This window comes from Amblyomma mixtum, chromosome 4 (genome assembly GCF_055824585.1).
Source record: "Amblyomma mixtum isolate Tamu chromosome 4, ASM5582458v1, whole genome shotgun sequence".
NCBI lineage: Eukaryota > Metazoa > Arthropoda > Arachnida > Ixodida > Ixodidae > Amblyomma > Amblyomma mixtum.
The window spans coordinates 96,698,580-96,716,431 of record NC_143015.1 but is presented as its reverse complement, the minus strand read 5'-3'; the positions used below and the strand labels follow the sequence as shown (position 1 = coordinate 96,716,431).

At 50.4% G+C, this 17,852-nt stretch overlaps 1 protein-coding gene across 3 annotated transcripts in view; it reads left to right on the top strand.

Annotated features, from left to right (window-relative positions):
* The window catches only part of LOC149347521 (uncharacterized), a 35,822-nt gene that overhangs the window by 12,880 nt on the left and 5,090 nt on the right, over positions 1-17,852 (top strand). Inside the window, exons 10-16 of one of the 3 annotated variants that reach the window (XM_089587171.1) lie at positions 4,283-4,376; positions 7,187-7,312; positions 8,193-8,291; positions 9,971-10,040; positions 11,388-12,032; positions 13,169-13,488; positions 14,099-14,236. In XM_089587171.1, coding sequence (XP_089443297.1) covers positions 4,283-4,376; positions 7,187-7,312; positions 8,193-8,291; positions 9,971-10,040; positions 11,388-12,032; positions 13,169-13,488; positions 14,099-14,236 — 1,492 coding nt within the window. Of the gene's footprint in view, positions 1-4,282; positions 4,377-7,186; positions 7,313-8,192; positions 8,292-9,970; positions 10,041-10,850; positions 12,033-13,168; positions 13,489-14,098; positions 14,237-17,852 lie in introns of all 3 variants that reach the window. The other 2 variants (XM_089587170.1, XM_089587172.1) reach the window with 2 other exon arrangements.

Below are 17,852 nucleotides of genomic sequence, written 5' to 3'. Positions count from 1 at the left end.
CAAACGATCAGCCAACGAACGTCATTTTCTCGCTCACAGACACTGCCCTTACGTGGTACGAAAATCATGAAGACACTTCGACATCCTGGTCACGTTTTGTGGAAGAACTTACAAAGTGCTTTGGTGACTCCTCCGCGAACAAGAGGAGGGCCGAGCAGACACTGGCTCATCGGGCTGAGCTTCCCAGTGAGACTTGCACACAGTATATTGATTAGCCTCACCTCATATGCCTGACGTGGACAAAATGGGCCATTTGCTTAAGGGCTTCACTGAAAACATCTGTACATTTCTTCTAAGCAAGGACAGCCTGAACTCCGTTGCCAATGTCACACAGCACTGCTGAACATTTGAGTACTTGAAGTGGGGGCGAGTAACACTGAGGTCGGTCAGTTGGACACAGTCACAACAGTCGCTGCAATTGACACTGCTTCCGCTAGTTATCTCGCCTCCACTATCCGCCAGATAGTTCGAGAGGAATTGTCCCGCTGGGAGACGCCCTTCTGTGTCTACACATTCACTTCTCTGCAGCAGCCATCACAGCCATTTTCAATCAACGCAGTGGAGCTTGCTGCACACCGAGCGCCTCAGTATTCTTGACCGCGCAATGTTCCGAGGTAGCACCAGGACCAACACTACTTAGAGTGGTGTACAGTACAACCTCGATAATTCGAACTCGGTTAATTCGAAATCCCGGATAATTCGAAGGTTTTCTGCGGTCCCGTATATTCCAATGTAAATTTGGCCAGATAATTCGAACAGGCGGCCTGCGCCAGCCCGGTTAATTCGAAAATTTGGACTGCTATGCGGCAATGTCTGATCCATGTTTCGCTGCAAACCTAGCGAAATGACGGCCCTACGGAGCCGCGAGGCAAATACACATAGTAATGGTGATGATTTATAGGCGAAGCGCCCCAGCCGGAGCACTCTCTGCACAAAAATCGGTCCACAGTGCGCCGAAACACGCGCCTGCAGAGGAGAAGACGTGCTTCACTGCAACACGGCGGGCATACCGGTTTTTATCACGTGACCTCGCCCCCATTCCATCCCTTGGTGTGCTTTGCCCACTCTTCCCCCGTGCCTCCGACGCTGCAAGTACGCCGCCACCACTGCCGCGCAGGTCTCGCCTGCGCCATTTCTTTGTGTTGTGCGCTGTGGTTAGGGGTCGGCTACTGTGCCGTTTTTTTGGGCGGGACTGTGCAGAAGTGCTAGCTTTGCGACCGTAGCAGTGAAGAAATGCCAAAGTACAAGACTTTAGCGCTGCAGCAGAAGTTCTGCTTGATCCAGGAAGCAGGCAAGAGCGCTTGTTCGAAGACCGAGTTGGCCAAAAGGCATGGCGTGCCCCTCTCGACGTTGTCCACAATATTGAGCAACGAGTCAAAAATACTAGAGGCAAGGAGTACTCCATCGACCTCCTCGGAGCCATATGCCTCATGGTGTACGCTTGGAAACAAGTGGAGCCCACAGTGATCAGGCGTTGTTTTGAACACGCTGGTTTTTCCAGTGAAAGCACTGTTGATGCCGATGCAGACCACACATGTACTACTACTCTTGACGAAGAAGGAGCAGAGTATTGCGACCGCATCAATGCGCTCTGCGCAGAGGATGAGTCCAACGCAGTCGGCTTCGCCGAGTATATCAACTTTGAGAGCGAAGAGCAGACTGGCTACTCTGACTTGGAGAGTGAGATCACTGCTGGTACGAACATGCGCGATGACAGCGACGATAGCGACGACGACACCGACGAGCCTCCCCAAGCACCTGCTCTTGGTGAAGTTATCGGATCGCTGAACGTTATCCGCAGTTTTGTTGAGTGCCGCGGTGGAAGTTCAGAGATGTTTCGTCTATTTGACCAACTTGAGAGCATGACCTTAGGAGCCGCAAACTACCGGACGCGGCAAACCAGCATCTCTGATTACTTTCAGTAGTAATTCAAAATATGCCGAATAAAGGTAACACGTTCCTGCAACAAATTTTTTTGCCCAAGTATTATTTCTTGGTGTGTTCGGTTAATTCGAAAACCCGCTTAATTCGAAGATTTCTCGCGGTCCCGATGACTTCGAATTAACGAGGTTGTACTGTATTTGCGACTGGTGTTCTCTGCACGTGCCAACCATGAAATGTTCGATGCTCTAGTGGAACCCATACATTTGACCTGCTTAAAGCGCAATGTTATAGTTTCGCACTGTCCGATTTCCTTTGTTAATGACAGTGCATGGTTGTGGATAATTAATCCATCTTCTCAACCCGTCGTTTTGCCGAGCGGCTTAAAACTCGCTTTGTGTGCACCCGATGCTCCTCCAGCTGTGGAGTCAGTCACAGCTGCCCCGGCTGAACCTATTCCAGAGTCCAGCGCTGAACGCAAAATTCTTAGCATGATCAACGAAATGCTTAGTGCCGATCAACGTAGCTTGCTATTAGACATTCTACTGCAGTACATGGCTGTCTTCGACTTCTCCCAGCCCAGTGGACCATCCTCTACTCCCATGTCTTGCACCAGTCACACTATCGACACCTGTTCGTCTCGCCCAATCCGTCAAAAGCCTTATCGTGTGACTCCGTCAGGGCGCAAAGTAATTCACGAGCAAGTCCAAGAGATGCTTGAGAAGGAGATCATGAAGGAGTCGTGGCCTTGGGCTGCTCACATGATTCTTCAAAGAAGTGCAGCTTTGGATAGCGTCAGGGAGTTACAGGCTGTTTTTGTATCTGCGACGGTCTGTTATGGAAAAAGAACTACTCCTCTGTGGGTCCGCGATACCAGCTCGTTGTTCCAATGGCTCTGTGCTTCTCCATTTTGTGTGTCATGCACGATGACCTTGCCTCCGGACATCTGGGATCAGCTTGCACGCTCCATCAAGCTCAGGTGCGGTTTTACTGGCTGAAAATGCGTTCCACGACGGAACAATATGTGGCCAGTTGCACGCAGTGTCAGTGCCACATACGCCCTACCTCCACTCTACCTGGCCTACTTCACCCTGTGACACCTCCCAGCAGTCCGTTCGAGCAGGTTGGAATTGATCTGCTCGGACTTTTTCCCTAATCTCCAAATGGCAATTGCTGGATCGTGGTCTGTGCGGACTACCTGACACATTATTGTGAAACGATGCTCTACCATCGGCTACCGAGCATCAGGTGTTGCTATTTCTTCTGAACTCTGTCCTCTTACGGCATGGACCACCGCAAGTGGTAATCAGTGACCAAGGCCGCCAATTCACGGCTGATATCGTTGATGAGCTGCTACATTTGTGCACGCTTACCAACAGGCACTCAACACCATATCACCTGCAAGCAAATGGTTTGACGGAACGCTTAAACAGAACACTTACCAACACGCTTGCAATGTATATGGACTCCGACCATAAGAACTGGGACACCATACTGCCCTTCATCACATACGCCATCAGTACCGCCGCTCATGAAACGACCAGACACGGTTAATTCTACCTGTTGTACGCTCGCCCACCTCACGACACCCTGGACACCATCCTACCATTTTCTCCCGGTGACAACCTTTGTATCGCCGAGATCCTGTCTTTAGCTGAAGAAGCTCGTCGGATTGCCCACCTGCGGTCCACTGCTTCTCAAGAGCGCTTCAGGGACTGCTACGATAGCCACCGCTGGCATGTTGTCTGCGCTTCGGGCTATATTGTCTGGCTTTGGCGCTTAGTCAGGTGCCGCGGCTTGCACCAAAAGCTACTGGTCCACTGTGATGGCCCTTATGTGGTTGTGGCCTGAATTACTGGCATCTCGTATCAGATTGCGCGCCTCACTGCAACTGGTCGCCGTTCTGCGAAAACTGAACTCTCACATGTCGCTTGTCTGAAGCCATGCTGCTCTCGGGATGCAGCATAACTCGCCCAGCGGGTTTCAGCTGCGTGAGGGGCAAATGTCACAGACTGACGAAGACAAGGCAGTCGAAGTGGAAGTTGGGTCAGTTGGACGCTATCGGGAACTGACTTGGTACGCCTGGTACGCAGCCTACCTTGAGTAAAGATTTTGCGTCCGTAACAATATCCTATGCACAGTATAGCGTTTTTGCGGCATCGCACTGGCATTGATTGCTCATGGATTGACAGCTTCGAAAACTAAAAGCAGTGTGGAAAATTCTGTAGAGTAATCAGAGTGCGTTTGCAAAATTTAGCATTTCAGTTCATATTAAATTACTGTGTATGCGGTGTTTGGAAGATTTAAACAGAGTTCTAGTAACAGTTTTCGTGTGGGTCGCTTTTTTTTTTGTTTACTGCTTGGCCGAGTCACTGACGGCAGTAACGCGTTGCCTTTGCAGGTTTGACACCAACCGGATGTTTGGTGCCAAGATCACCAAGCACGTGAGCTACCCCGAGCACCTTGAGCTGCGGCCCTACATGTCGGACAAGCACGTAAGTGGCATACTGCACAACGGGGGTTGCTCATATATGGCTCATTAGCACAACAGTACTGCAAGGGATCGGTAGTGTACGCGGGGTCATCGGAACGCGGCTGGGGGCGCTCAAAGCGAAGCGTCTCCTTTCTTGGAACGCGGCCGCTCGCGAACGCGCCGGGAACTACGGGTGTCCCCTCGCCCCGCGGTACCGATTCGCGCATGTGCTGGCACGAATGTGTATTTGTGTTTGTTTCTATTTTGTGGTAGAGAGGGTGGTCTACCTTGTAGAAGCCGGAGGGCTGGACATGCCCTTGAAGAGCCAATCATGTTGAGAGTGCAACATGATTGGGTGTCACCAAATGTGGGCCGGGCCTTTGAGGTCTTTAAAACCGGGCTCCGGCGCCAGAAAAAGGGTTCTGGGCTAAGGTGAGATGCTACGCATCTTCGGCTATGCCGAGTAGGGGCCTCCCCTAGTATTAGCCAGATCCACCTTTTTTGTTGTTTTGTCCTTTTGCCGTTTAATTTGTCTCGAGTGTCTAAACTTCTATACGCTGTAAATATCTGTATATAAAACTTCAAGTGTTCGCCTTACCCCTGCATCTCAACTCATCACGAGAGCGTCTCTGACGGGGCACCCCTGGTGCGAGGAAGATAAAGAACCTGTGAAATTTACTAGTACACTTGTTATTTCGCAGTTACTTGATGCATACGTTTGATTTACCGTATTTACCCAATTCCAACGCGCATCCAACGCGCGCCCAATATCGGTAACGAAAAAAAAAAAACTACAAGCCCCGCTTCTCACGTGCATGCGATTTCCAGGAATGAAAATAATTTGCAACCGTTTTTATACTTTGAGGTGAGAACAGGCTTATTCACCCGAACTTCATTCACTGTCGCTCTCGGACAGCTCCTTCTCACTCTCCGACCACAACATCGCTCGTCTTGAGTGCCGTCTATGGCATTAGGAATTCCGCATTTCTTGAGAGCACCTCGGTGGTGACGGGCATGTGGTCCACACGAAGCTGCTGCGTCAAGTCAGCCAGCTCATCTTCAAGGTCGGGAAACCTCCCCGCTTGCGGACCGTGGCGGCCTTTGCTTGACATTTTGCACTCGAAGATTGACTTTTTCAGTCTTCGCCAGTCGCGAACACAAGTCTCTGGCACACCAAAATGACGGGCAGCATGCCTATTGCCGCTCTGTTCTGCGTGCGGAATAACTTTGCGCTTCAAGCTATTCTCGTGGTGGACATGACGTCTCTTCATGGCCGCTGCATCCATTCTCAAAAACGATATCGCACGGAGAGCCCGCCGGAGAACACCACACTCGCGCTACGACGACGCTATAGCTTGCTACTCACGTCGTAAAGGCAGCAAAACCGAGGCGAGGCGGTTCGTCCCGTGAATTTTTTTTGTGCCATGCTCACCGACAGGAATGACAAGCACCACACCGGTTGAAAGCGGCTCCTGCGACTCAGAAAACGACGAGCAAACGTGTTCCCATGTTTGCCAGCAGCTAGTGAGCTCCCACATCGTATAAGGGCGGTGACGATGGGCAGCTATGGGGCAGTTTCGGTTTGTACTCGAATCCAAAGCGCATGCGATTTTGAGACGTATTTTCTCCGAAAAAAGGTGCACGTTGGAATTGGGTAAATGCGGTATTTCAACTGACTGTTCAGTCCCGTGAGCGTGCACTAAAAATAGAAAGGCTCCCAGTAAAGATTCTTCACAGGAAGGTTTGCAAACCCTTCCTCTGGTAAATTCGGCGTGAAGGAAGACCAGGAGGCGTTCTTGTAGATTTAACAGATAGAAGAGCATATATTTACAGCAAACATGTACAAGGAGCAAAACTGGAAACAGCAGAAATGAATTTACAAGAAAAACAAACGTTGCGCTACTTTACTCTTCTACCTAGTAGGTTAGAGCCTAAGAAGCAGGCTGGTCTCCATTCCTTCACTTCGGTTTTTATAACCGTAACAAACAAAGAAATGGGGTGGTCATTTTCAGTGGCCCGCCCCAAACATCAATTCTCCAATCATTGACCTACCCCGTGGGTTGAGCTCAGCCCCAAACCCAGGGTCTCTCTAAGAGAACAAAATCAAAAACAAACAAATACTACACCACTCTCTGGTCAGTAAGGGCATGCACATCCTCTCCCGTCGGGGCTCTCCTTCCGACCTGTCCCAAGCACACCGCCGCCCCCCTCTCCACTCGCACTGCAAGTCCAGTTCTTGGCACAGATGCGTACCCCCTGTCCTCAGTGCGTGTCATATGCAAAGAATAGATGAGCGAGAAGCCGGTACGGCACAGACGGTGGGGCGCTCGGACAAGAGTGATCGATGAGCGGGCGGATAAAAGTGAGGAATGGATGTCGTTCCCCACGTCGCCAAAAAAACGCTCTACTCGTCCTTTCCTGGGCTCTCTTTGCCGGCTCGGCAAACCAGCTACGAAAGGGTTCCCGTTTTCCCCCACACATTGATAGAGACACCGTGAAGATAGCAGTGCGTCAAAAGACCAACTCCCTACTGCACTGAGCTTGAAGGGGCTTTCGTTCATAATGGACAGCCCCTTCCGCGAGGGCAGCGCCCTACACAGTAGTTGCAGCTGGAAATGAGCGGCGGCCTTACACTCCCCTTAACTCAAACTTTGCGCTGCGCGACTTGAACAAATTTCTGGTTCCCCCTTCATGTTTGAGTTGTTGAAATTTCGCTGTAATTTCAGTTAGTGCTTTCTTTGCATCTGGATTTTGCGTCTTCCTCTCGTTGCTCGAGTGAAGTGTTGTGTGAAAGTGTGGGAAGCGTAATGGCCGCCGCCCCTTGCCTTGCAGGGTGACCCGGTGACGTACCGGCTGAATGCGGTGCTGGTCCACCTGGGAGCCAGCTGCAACTCGGGCCACTACTTCTGCTTTGTGCGCAACTCCAACGGCAGCTGGTACTGCATGGACGACTCGAGGGTGAGCTGTCTCCCTTTCCCTCCTTCCTTCTTCCTCCTCATCACTTACCGGCGTTTGGAGAGGGCCGTCGAACAAGCTGGCCCCTATCTCTGCCTCTGGGACACCGCGTCCAGTGCATCAGGCACCGAAAGATTTGCCGTGGGGGTCCTCAGTTCCTTCGTTCTTGAAATCCTAGGGAACCCAAGACTGCTTTCAAAAGATGCCAAGTGACCGCACGTCTCTTGGCTTCCATGTTTTCCAGAGCATGCGGGCTCATAGTCCTTTAGGAAGTGCACGAAATTCAGTTAATGATGGCTGGCTGGATTGTGGGAAGTCCTTTGTAAGTGGTTACAGCGCGATTTTTTTAGCCCCAGAATCGAGTGGGTAAGAGGAGGGGTTGAGGTTGGGGCATGCATGGGTTTAGGTGCTCAGGGAACCCCTAAAAGCACCCCATAAAACCCTTGATATGAAAAAAAAGTTTTTGCCATGCCACCGTGCGGTAAACTAGAGTGTATATTGGCACTGTTCCAGCAGCTCTGTTACTACGGGGTGTCTTACTCCATTTGCTTTTCTTATTTCCTTGCACTCCTTTGTGCCATGCAGTGGTAAAATTGCAGCAAATTTAGCACGTAGCTTGCTACAAGTTATTGAAATATGGCCATCGCGGTCGTGGGATCCATTCCAGTTGCGACGCCCAGCCGTATTTTTATGGCGGCGAAATAAAATGACTCCCGTGTGCTGTGTGCCCTTGTTTATGGCATCCCTCATAGCCCATGTGTCACTTTGGGGTGTTAAAAACTCCGCACATCTCTGCTTCGCGCTTTGTTCAGGAGAGGTGTCCATCCAAGCTTCTGATGCCATGTTTACTTTTTTTTGTTTCTCCTCGGTCCTCAATCTGTAGGTGCATCAGGTGAGCCTGGGCCAAGTCCTAAACCAACAGGCGTACGTGCTCTTCTATGTTCGCACCCCACCCGAGTCCCAGGAGAACCACACCGTCAAGGTGGGTGCGGGCTTCTTACTTCACTGAGGATGAGTTGAAATTGGCCCGTGTTGGTTCATTACCATGTCCTAACAATAAAGGGGATATTGTCACTGAGAATGGCACTCTCGTGAGCTAGAAAACGTCTAGAGACTGAAATTCGGGCATTATCACTACTAGTATTTCACGAGCAAGCTCCGATGACATCAAGCCTGCCACATGTGATGCTACGGTAGCAGATGCAAAGTAGTTTACTGCGATTTTGTGACTGTCGGTCAGTGCTGTTGGTTAAGGGCTTCCCTTTGGGAAGCCTGTTAAGAGTTTGTGGTTGGCGGACACACTGCTCGCACTAGGCATATTAGACAGCGTTACCAGGCAATAGAACATTTATTCTTGGCTTCAGAGTGTACAGTTGATCCCGGCTGTATCACACATCCGGATATATCGAATTATTGTTTATATCAAACAGGCAAAGCGTCCCCTAGATAATCCTGGGCAAAAGTAAAGAAGGCACCAGTGCTACTGGCATTTATTGAATTCCCATTCACCGTAACATTCGATATGGTAAAAATCTGAATGATATGGTAACGATTGATATGGATTTCAGGTTGATGTCAGTTCTCAAATTGTGCAATGTACAAAATTGTAGGTGTTCCGAACTTTCTCGGCTATAAATAGATCTGTGTGAATGCCTTTCCTGTTGCTTCTGCATTGCAATTTTGTTTTCGTATGATACAGATTTCGGATGAAGCGAATATTTTTCTTGACCCCACGAGATTCGTGTCATCAAGGTTCTTCTGTGTATTGAACAGCGCGGCATGCCTCTGCAAGTGACGATTCTAGCTTTCCCGCAGTAACTTTTTGCGCGGAAAGGCATCACTTTGGGCACATGCTGACAGCTGTAGCGCTGTAGCAGTATAAAACAGCTTGACGAAGTGAGTAGGGGTTGTGTTTGAGGCTGGCCGTGACACCGGTGTCACGCAGAAAAAGCGGCATTCGGTGGTGCAGAGGTTGCCATGCGGTGAAGCCAACCTAACTGACCGGAACCTAGAAGCTGCCTTCGCCTGGTGGGCTTTGCTGCCGAAGGTGTTGTGGTCACCAACTGTAGCCTAATTTAAATGAAAGATTATTCTAGTTATACTGTACTGGCAACAGGATTAGATGTGTTAACAGTGGCCGGCTCCAAAGCACCGTCTGCTGTAGCTAGGCCTTGCTAGGCCTAGTGAGCGGATGCGCTCCCAGTATGTCGGCACGTGGCACGTTGCAGGAAGAAGTACGTCACTAGCGTGGGCACTGTGTATTCTTACTTCTAGCTCACTGATAGGCTTATCTATTGCCATTTTTTATTGAATTGTCAATATATTGGAACTATTTAGCAATCTTCTTCGCGTTGGTTATGTCAGAGTCCGACTGTGTAGCCAAAAGATTGAGAGACGGGCGAAGACAAAAAATATAAGTGAGCAGACAGTCGGCTAGTTTTGGTGTCTCTGCTATCAGTAGCAGGGCCTTTGCAAATTTGTTTTGATGCGGACACCGCAGGAGCGCCTTTGTGCTCACTGGTGTGACCACTGATAGGCTGGATGTTACACCTGTCAGTGCCTGTGGCTGCCGAATTGGCCTGACACAATGAGGCTTTGGCGTTGTGTGTTGCCTGACACTAGTGTATTCTTTCTTTCTCCCCTTCCCTGCTGTCTGAACAGAAGTCAAACTCCACTGCCACCCTGTCCAGCCGGAATTCAACCTCGGAGCCGCTCCGGAACGGGCAACTCTGTAAGTGCATCATCTTGCCTCCCTGATTGGATGCTTGCTTCTGCGAGCCTCACGCCATCTGCGTGAGTTCGCTGGGACATAGGTGGAAGTTTGTGAGAGAACTGTTGCAGTGAGGCATTATGAGTTAGTGATGTCGCATCTCTAAGTGTCGCGCTTTTCTTTACCGGCGTAATGGTTTATCGGCGTCACGCAACTGCTCTTATTTATTTATTTTTTGTGTTTGAGTCCTTTCGGGTTTCTGCCAAGGTTGTTCCCTCGGGGCAGAACAAAGCTGTTACCGCGGCAAGTTTTGAGTTCCCCCAAGAGTGATGATAGCTCATTTTTTCCCAGAGGCATGCTTATGCCGTTTGAATGGGGGATGAGCATTATTGAGCACTTTTTATCGTGTGAAGCTTTACCGGACTTCATTATGCAGCGTTTCCTGTGGTAGACTGTTCACAGGGCACACTTAGTGTGATGCACTTTGCAGCTGAACTGTTGATTGATGGGACATTGTGAAGCTTTCTTCCTTTGTAGTGCTGCCAGCAACAATAAACATGATATTTTATTTCTGAGTGCATATGTTTCTTATCCTAGTTATAGGAGTGCATTGCCAAGGTTATACAAGTCTTGAGTGGTGTCGGTTGATTTGATGGGGGGGGGCTAGTGGAGAGAGAGAGAGCTCCTGGTCCTTTTTGCAAATGTGTGTGCGTGAGATGGTGGAAAAGTGTGAGGTACGGCATTGTCGAAGGCGTGAGGAGGTGGCGGGGGTTGCGTGTGCTGCGTGCGGGCGAGTGGTTCTTGACGCCGAGGTCGTTGGCTCGTTTGCAGCCGTGGCCGCGGAGAGGAGCACCCCGCAGCGGCCAAGGCAGCAGCCCCCGCCCAGGTCTCCCTCGTCGCCCGCAGCCGTAGCCGTAGCCACTGCCGCAGCGGCAAGCCAGCCCTCTCCCCTCCGGACGGCCGCAGGCACTCCGCTTCCCGCTAACCGGCCGAAGATTGCCTTTGGCATCGGTGGGCCATCTACAGCGGCAGCAGCGAGCTCTTCTTCCCCATCGACATCAGCCTCGTCGTCGCACGCTGTGCCGCCGTTGAAGCCCTCTGCATCAGCAGTGACGATAACAAAGTCGACGGACAAGCCAGCGGAGAAGCCCGTAGAAAAGCCACTCACACCACTTGTGCTCGGTGACATGAGCCTGGTCCCTTACGCTGGGGACTCGTCGGATGCCTCGGACTGTGATAGGACTGATGGCACGATTGACCGCCGGAAAGGCGGTGCAATAGCGCAAACTCATCACACGCCCGACGTCCCAAAACCAAAGTGTTCGTCAACGTGGCTGGTGTCCGATGTCAACCTTCTCTCGCCCGCAGTGTCCGTTGAGTCCAGCACGACGAGCGTCAACTCCACGACAGACTGGAATGTAACGGACAAGGAGCGAGCCAGCGAGGCGCGCAAGCCTGTGGCCGAAGAGTTTCCGGGCTGGACTGTCGTCGAGCCGGCAGCGACGGTGGCATCGACCGAACCTGCTACGACCGACGGAGCGAGACCTGGGAGTTCGAAGGATGCTGCTGCTGCTGCTTCTTCGAAAAGCGTCGAAGGTTCGGCAGGGGTTGAGGAGACTGCCCACAAGGAAGCCGAGCCCATCAACGGGGACGATGACGTTGCCACCACCTCTGCGGATGAGAAAGAACAGCAGCTGCTGCGGCCCTTTCTTGGTGACGAACGCTCTGGCGTCATCGACGTCGATACCGCGGAGACTGGGCCTCCTGGTGACGGTGCGCGATGCAGTGACACGTTGCCTGCAGAGGGTGAACCTGCCTGCGCGGCCGGCAGCGTCAACGTCGAGCCCCCGGTGCGGCCTGTTGTGCCTCCGCCGAACTCGGCGCCGACGCCGGCTCCCGCCAGCAACGGATGTGTGACGGCTGACACGGACGACAGCAGTGATTCGCATGAGTGGGTTGAACGGACCAAGGAAACGCTGGCTGCCGAGCGGCGACACTCGGCAAGCAGCAAAGGTAATGGGAAAAGGTGCTGGCCTGCCTTCGCTGGGAGCTGCTGTAGGCAGGGGAATGCTTTGCAGTCAGTGTCGCTTGTAGGTGAACACAGAACCTGTGCAGTGGGCAGCTGTTTGCATGGTTATAGGCGGGGGTTCTCATTCTTCTTTGCCTCGGGGGGAGGGGGGGGGGGAGGCTGTTTTATTTTGAAGGGAAGTTGTGGTGCGATGTTAACAAGGCTCTAAACAAAAATATGGCATTGAGAGGGAGGAGCATCTTGTGTTTTCAACCGTCTTAAACCAGGAGCAGAATTTTAATTTGCTTCTAATGACGTGCCCTGTCATAGGGACGCGTGGGGTGATCATTCTCGTAGGGAGCATCTCTCTAAGTTCAGTGCTCCCTCTTAGGGAGCATTGTGGATGCCAGTGAGTGTTTCTAAACACTACTCAAGCTGTCATCCTAGTGCGTCATGTTTATGCTCGGCTGGGCCCGTTGCATTGTGTGGCAGTCTCGGCGTGTCGGTTCTCCGGTATTCCGGGTCTTTACAAAGGCCGTTCCCTTTTTTGCGGCTGCGTAGGCAGTTAGTTCACTGGTATGGCGGGATAGTAGGCCTCTGTATTTTACTGTACCTGTAGCCCCGTCTGTATTTGCATGGCATGGGGCTTCTTGGACTTTGCTGCTGTGTGTGTGCCATCTTTCTGTGCCTAATCTTGCATGACGTATGTGATGTGCAGATTCTTGCGTCGACAGGAAGGCACTGCAGAATTCGCCCTCATTGGTTGCCACAGTCTTTGCTGCCACCTGGATGCTGCGTGAAGTACTAAGATGACAAGTTTTAACTCCCGTTGGGAGATGTAGACATGAGCGCCGAACCTGGAGGACAGCGGATAAATGGAGTTAACAGGATGCGATGCTGGAGAGAGACCTTACACACTGTGATCGTCTGAAGTGGCCTTGTTGGTGGGGAAACTGGGAAAGGACGGAACATGAAATTGGGGAATGGGGGAGGGAGAAAGATTCCTTTTTTGGGGATGCACTAACGCACTCTTGAGACCTGACCGTGCCTCCCCCCCATCCCTTTTCTGAGCTGTTTTCGGTTCATGTGTGAGGCGGCAAAGCAGTAGTGACACGCCGTCGTTCCCCCACCTCTTGTGCAGCCACGGTTCATCAGTGGGACGCGAGGCCTAGTGTCAACGGCTCCCCCAAGGATGCGCCAACGTCCCACTGGAATGGGAACAACAACAACAACAAGAAGCAGACTGACATCATGAGCTACTTCCACAATAACAGCTCGCGGCAGTACGGCTGCGCCGTGAATGGCTGGGGGCGTGAGGCCTCTGCGAGCGGAGGAGGCGGCGGCGGCTACCACAATGGCTACGGCAATGGCCGTGGAGGCGGAGGGGACGGCTTCTACAGGGACAAGCGGAAGTACTATGACGACTATGACAACTACGATGACGAGTATGACAAGGGCAAGGTGTGTAGCGTCATTGTGAGCAGGGGAAGCTCCCCCCCTCACCCCTCACTTTTTTTGTGTGTGTGTAAGATTGACTCGGTCAGGTTCCATCCAGACTGCAGTTGTCATTTGACTCTGTTTAAGGGAGGCCTTGTGTATCTTGTCAAAAAGAATTAAGAAATGTCTAGAAAGTTAAAATGCAATGAAATAAATTAAATAAAGAGCAGTGTCCATGTTCGCCAAGTGACCAAAGGGACCTCAGGCTACTGAAGGGACCCATGAATACTATCGCGTCACTCCCTTATGGGGGAGTTTGCGTCCACAGAATTTGTGCATATGCTAGGCGCAATTCTTTAGCAGTATCGTGCGACCATCGAGCAGCCGGTTTATCGGCGCCTTACTACTGTGCAGGGTGGCGAAGCAAGGTTAGAACAAGCACTTGTTTCACCACTACGCGCCCTGGTAAGGCTCTGACAAGCCAGCTGGTCGATGGTCGTGCGATACTGTTCAAGAATCAGCCTGGTATACATGCCCATCATGCAGTTGTGCATAGTGCAAGCACTCGTGACCTAGCTTCTGCTCATGTTGCCGGAATATTCTTTTTTTCTTCTTTCAATTCTGCCTTTTGCAGCAAAAGCGGAAGAGTAACGGCTTTGGTCCGCACACTGGCGCGCACTACCGCAACGGCCCCAACCCGTTCCAGGAGGCACAGAACTTCAGGAACCAGCAGCGGGGTGGCGGCGGTGGCCACCGGTTCCATCACCACCAGGTTGGTTTCATCGCCGTCCCCTGTCCCAGGTTGATAGGAGGGGCTCAGATCTGTGTAATGGTACAGTAGTTTTGCAGCTCAATCTGGTACGAATGGATTAATTTGCAAATAAACTCAAGCCCACTGATTACAATACCAGTTACAACGATATAACTGATAAAACAATGGACAACCGCAGCACCTTCATCTTTACTGTGCTTTCTATAGTAAAAATAAACCACTTATATGATCTTACCACATTATCAGTTTTAACAGTTAAAGCTGGTCACTGCAATTCAACCTTAAAAGAAAAACGTGGAAACGCTGCAACTGCACAAGCCAAACCACACTCACGACGCGAAAGCACGCACGTGTGGAGCTGAGTGGCAGACCAAGTGGGTGCAGCAAAAGCGAAAAGAGCATGCGACCATGAATCGGAGGCACTGGGCGTGCCTGGAATGCTTGCATGTCGCGGCGACACAGAGGAGGAGTGATCGTCCAAGTAGCCCGATTGAGACCTGAATTCTATGCTGCATAGGTGTTCGAGCACCTCTGACGTGCATGCGACTTCAAGCGTGATGATGAATGCATGGTCCAATCTCCAGAACAGTCGGGCCGTGTAGTTTCGGTTTCTCTTTTCCCGAGCTTCGCACCACCAAGCCAGCTGACTGAGCCCAGCTGTGTGCTGTTTTGGGTGTTGATTGGCGTGTCGCTGGTCTTTTTATTCCCCCCCCCCCCCCCCCCTGATGTCTCTGAACATCTTTGGTTACTGTATTGTGCCGAAACTGCACGCTCGTCATGTGCTGTCCACTGTTAGTGTGGCAGAGCCTCCTCACACTTGATGCTGCCACTTGAGATGGGTGTGAAGCAGGAGCTATGAAGCTGCGCACTGCACCTCACTGTGAAGGTTGCTGGGAGAGGCCTTTACCACTTTGGAGCGGTTCTGCTTCAACGCTCCCGACAGTATGCAAGCAATAAAGCATTTATGGAAATGTGAAAGATTATCAACATCGTGCTGTTCTCATCTCAAAAGTAAGCAACCGTTCTCCACTCTTTCACAAAATAAATTTACCGCAGTGCAGGTGGTTGCAGATATTTTGGGGTCATTCGATAATTCACTCTTGGATAATTCGAATATTTTTTTCAGTTCCTTCAGGTTTAAATTAACGAGCTTTTACAGGAATTTGAACGATTGAGCCCCTCTGGGATTCTGCCATTAAATGCTCAAAAGTTTTTTTTTTTTGCATAACTTGATCACAACAATTGTCGGTTATAACAGTGGTATTCCTGTGGGGCTTCAGTATTGTTATAAGCAGGTGCGACTATATTCAAAGCTTGTTTTGTTATGTTGGCTGTCTCATGGACAGTTTCAGAAGTTTCTGAAAGTAATGTGTTCAAAAAAGAGAAAATATTTTCACAAACGTAATGTGAGCTATGGCAGATTTCAGGAGTTGTGAAAACCATGCTAATTATCAGAATAGGTGACTAAATAACTAATGAATGGTAAAACTGGCACAGTCTGCTTGTGAGGACCACTGGCGAGTTTGTATCCATAGGCCAGACAATGCCATATCAGCCTTCGAAACGAAGAAAAAGTTTTTCGCCAAAGCAGTGCAGCACAGTGAAATGAGGCTGTTTTGTGTGTGCAGCAAACCTAAACAAGAATGTCTGCCATGACTGACAGCTTGTCACTGAAAAACATTCTTCGTATTTTGACCACCTTGTCTGAAGAAAATTTTAAAAATGCCTGCTGCATTGCCCAGTGTAAGCAGACAGCAGGGTATGCACATTTCAATTTGTAGAAATGCAGAAGCCTTTAATTTTTCAAGTACAGCAGAATCTCGGTGACACAAGCACAGCTGATACTAATTTTGCGATAATGTGAATCCATGCATTCCCCATCCTGTGTGCGTTGTGTGCAGTATGCAGAATTTCTGGTGTTCAGAACACTCCCGCGCCGCTGCAGAATGCGCGAGGCTCGACTGCAGCCTTGAGCACTAAGGGTTGCCTTTACATCGATGACATTGTGATCGGCTGTTGCGCTGTACACACTATGAGAAGTAAATTGTGGCCGCACAGCCGTAAATAAATTCCGTCAGCCATAAAAGCTCTGCGTGTATGCATTTCCATGCTGCTTGCTTTTGTTTGTTTTGAATGATGTGAAATTTCGCACGATACAAATTTTTTCGCGATTCTGTTGTACCTTCTAAAATTATAGTGCTTCAAGCTCGACTGGACAGCATGTGCACTCTTTGCTTGGTGCACTGTTGGGCTTTGTTTTAAAATTAAGTACAATGTTAGGCGAGAATGTATTTGTTTTTACAGATATTAATCTTAAAAGTAGGCACTTAAATTTGCGTAAACAAAAATGTGTGTGTGCTCAAAGTGATGGGTACTCCAATGGTGAGAGGACAAAGCTGGACAAAAGTGCTGACTTTGATTTTCGCAGAACTCTACTTTTGGCTGCGAGGCGAGTGTGTATAATAAAAATTGGTTCAAATGGAGTCAAATACGTTTCTAATAATACTAAATATCTGCTTAGCTAGTTCGAACTAAAGCCAAACTCTTTTTTTTTTTTTTCCACAAAACACAGTGATGACAGGGAACGGATATTGCAAGCATATTTTGTTTTCGCTCCTCAGCAGTATATTTTGCTAGACCTGTATGGCTGCGAGGTAGTAAATAATGGAGTAGAAGTCATGTAAAAGTAATAGCAATAGATCTTATTTTGTGGACAATACTCTTGTTACATTTCTTTGGACAGCAACTGCATTCAGTGATAGAAGTCTTGGTTTAACTGCATGATCGCAAGGCAGAGGAGCTTACTGAATGCTGTCATGAAGCATTGTAAGGTGGCCGATCCCTGCTTACTGGGGGAGTGATGTCAGCAGTTCCAAGGTGCTGCTGGCAAAATGCAGCGAGACGGACGGAGAGGAGCAGCAACCTGAGCTGCAGCACAAGTGCGATAATCCCCTTCCACGCTCCATCGCGGCGCCTCAAGACAGAGCGCCGTTTGTGGAATGCCCTCCCCAGCGCAGCGTCCACGTATTGACATGTAGCCCGCTTAGCCCTTGCGTATCGGTTTCGCTGCACTGCAGTTAAGTCCCGTGATGGACTCAAACGCAGTTGCGAACCAAAGGCGTTAAAACGAAGCCGCGCCGCTACGAGATATGCCTTCGCGCGGGTCGAGTTCAAGCCCAATGTTTCTGTCGTACACACACGCCCTGCGACGGCGCGATCGCGTGCTGGCGGCGCCAGTTTCTTTTGCTGCCAGTAGATGGCGCCAGCGTACCGCAAGTGCGGGCGATTCAAACGATCGTTTTTGTTTTAGGTTCTCTTGCCTTGTTTACTTATTTTGAACCACGCGGATGCAAAAGAACTGTACCCGGGTTCGAACCCGACCGCGTTTCGATTGAGGGGGACCGCAAAAAGCGCCCGTGTGCTGTGCGATGTCAGTGCAGGTTATAGATTCCCAGGTGGACGGAATTATTCCGGAGACCTTCACTACGGCACCTCTTGCTTCCTTCTTTCAATCCCTCCATAACTACCGCGCAAACGACAGGACAGAGATGAAGAAGGGACACCACACAGCGCTGTGTGGTGTCCCTTCTTCATCTCTGTCCTGTCGTTTGCGCTG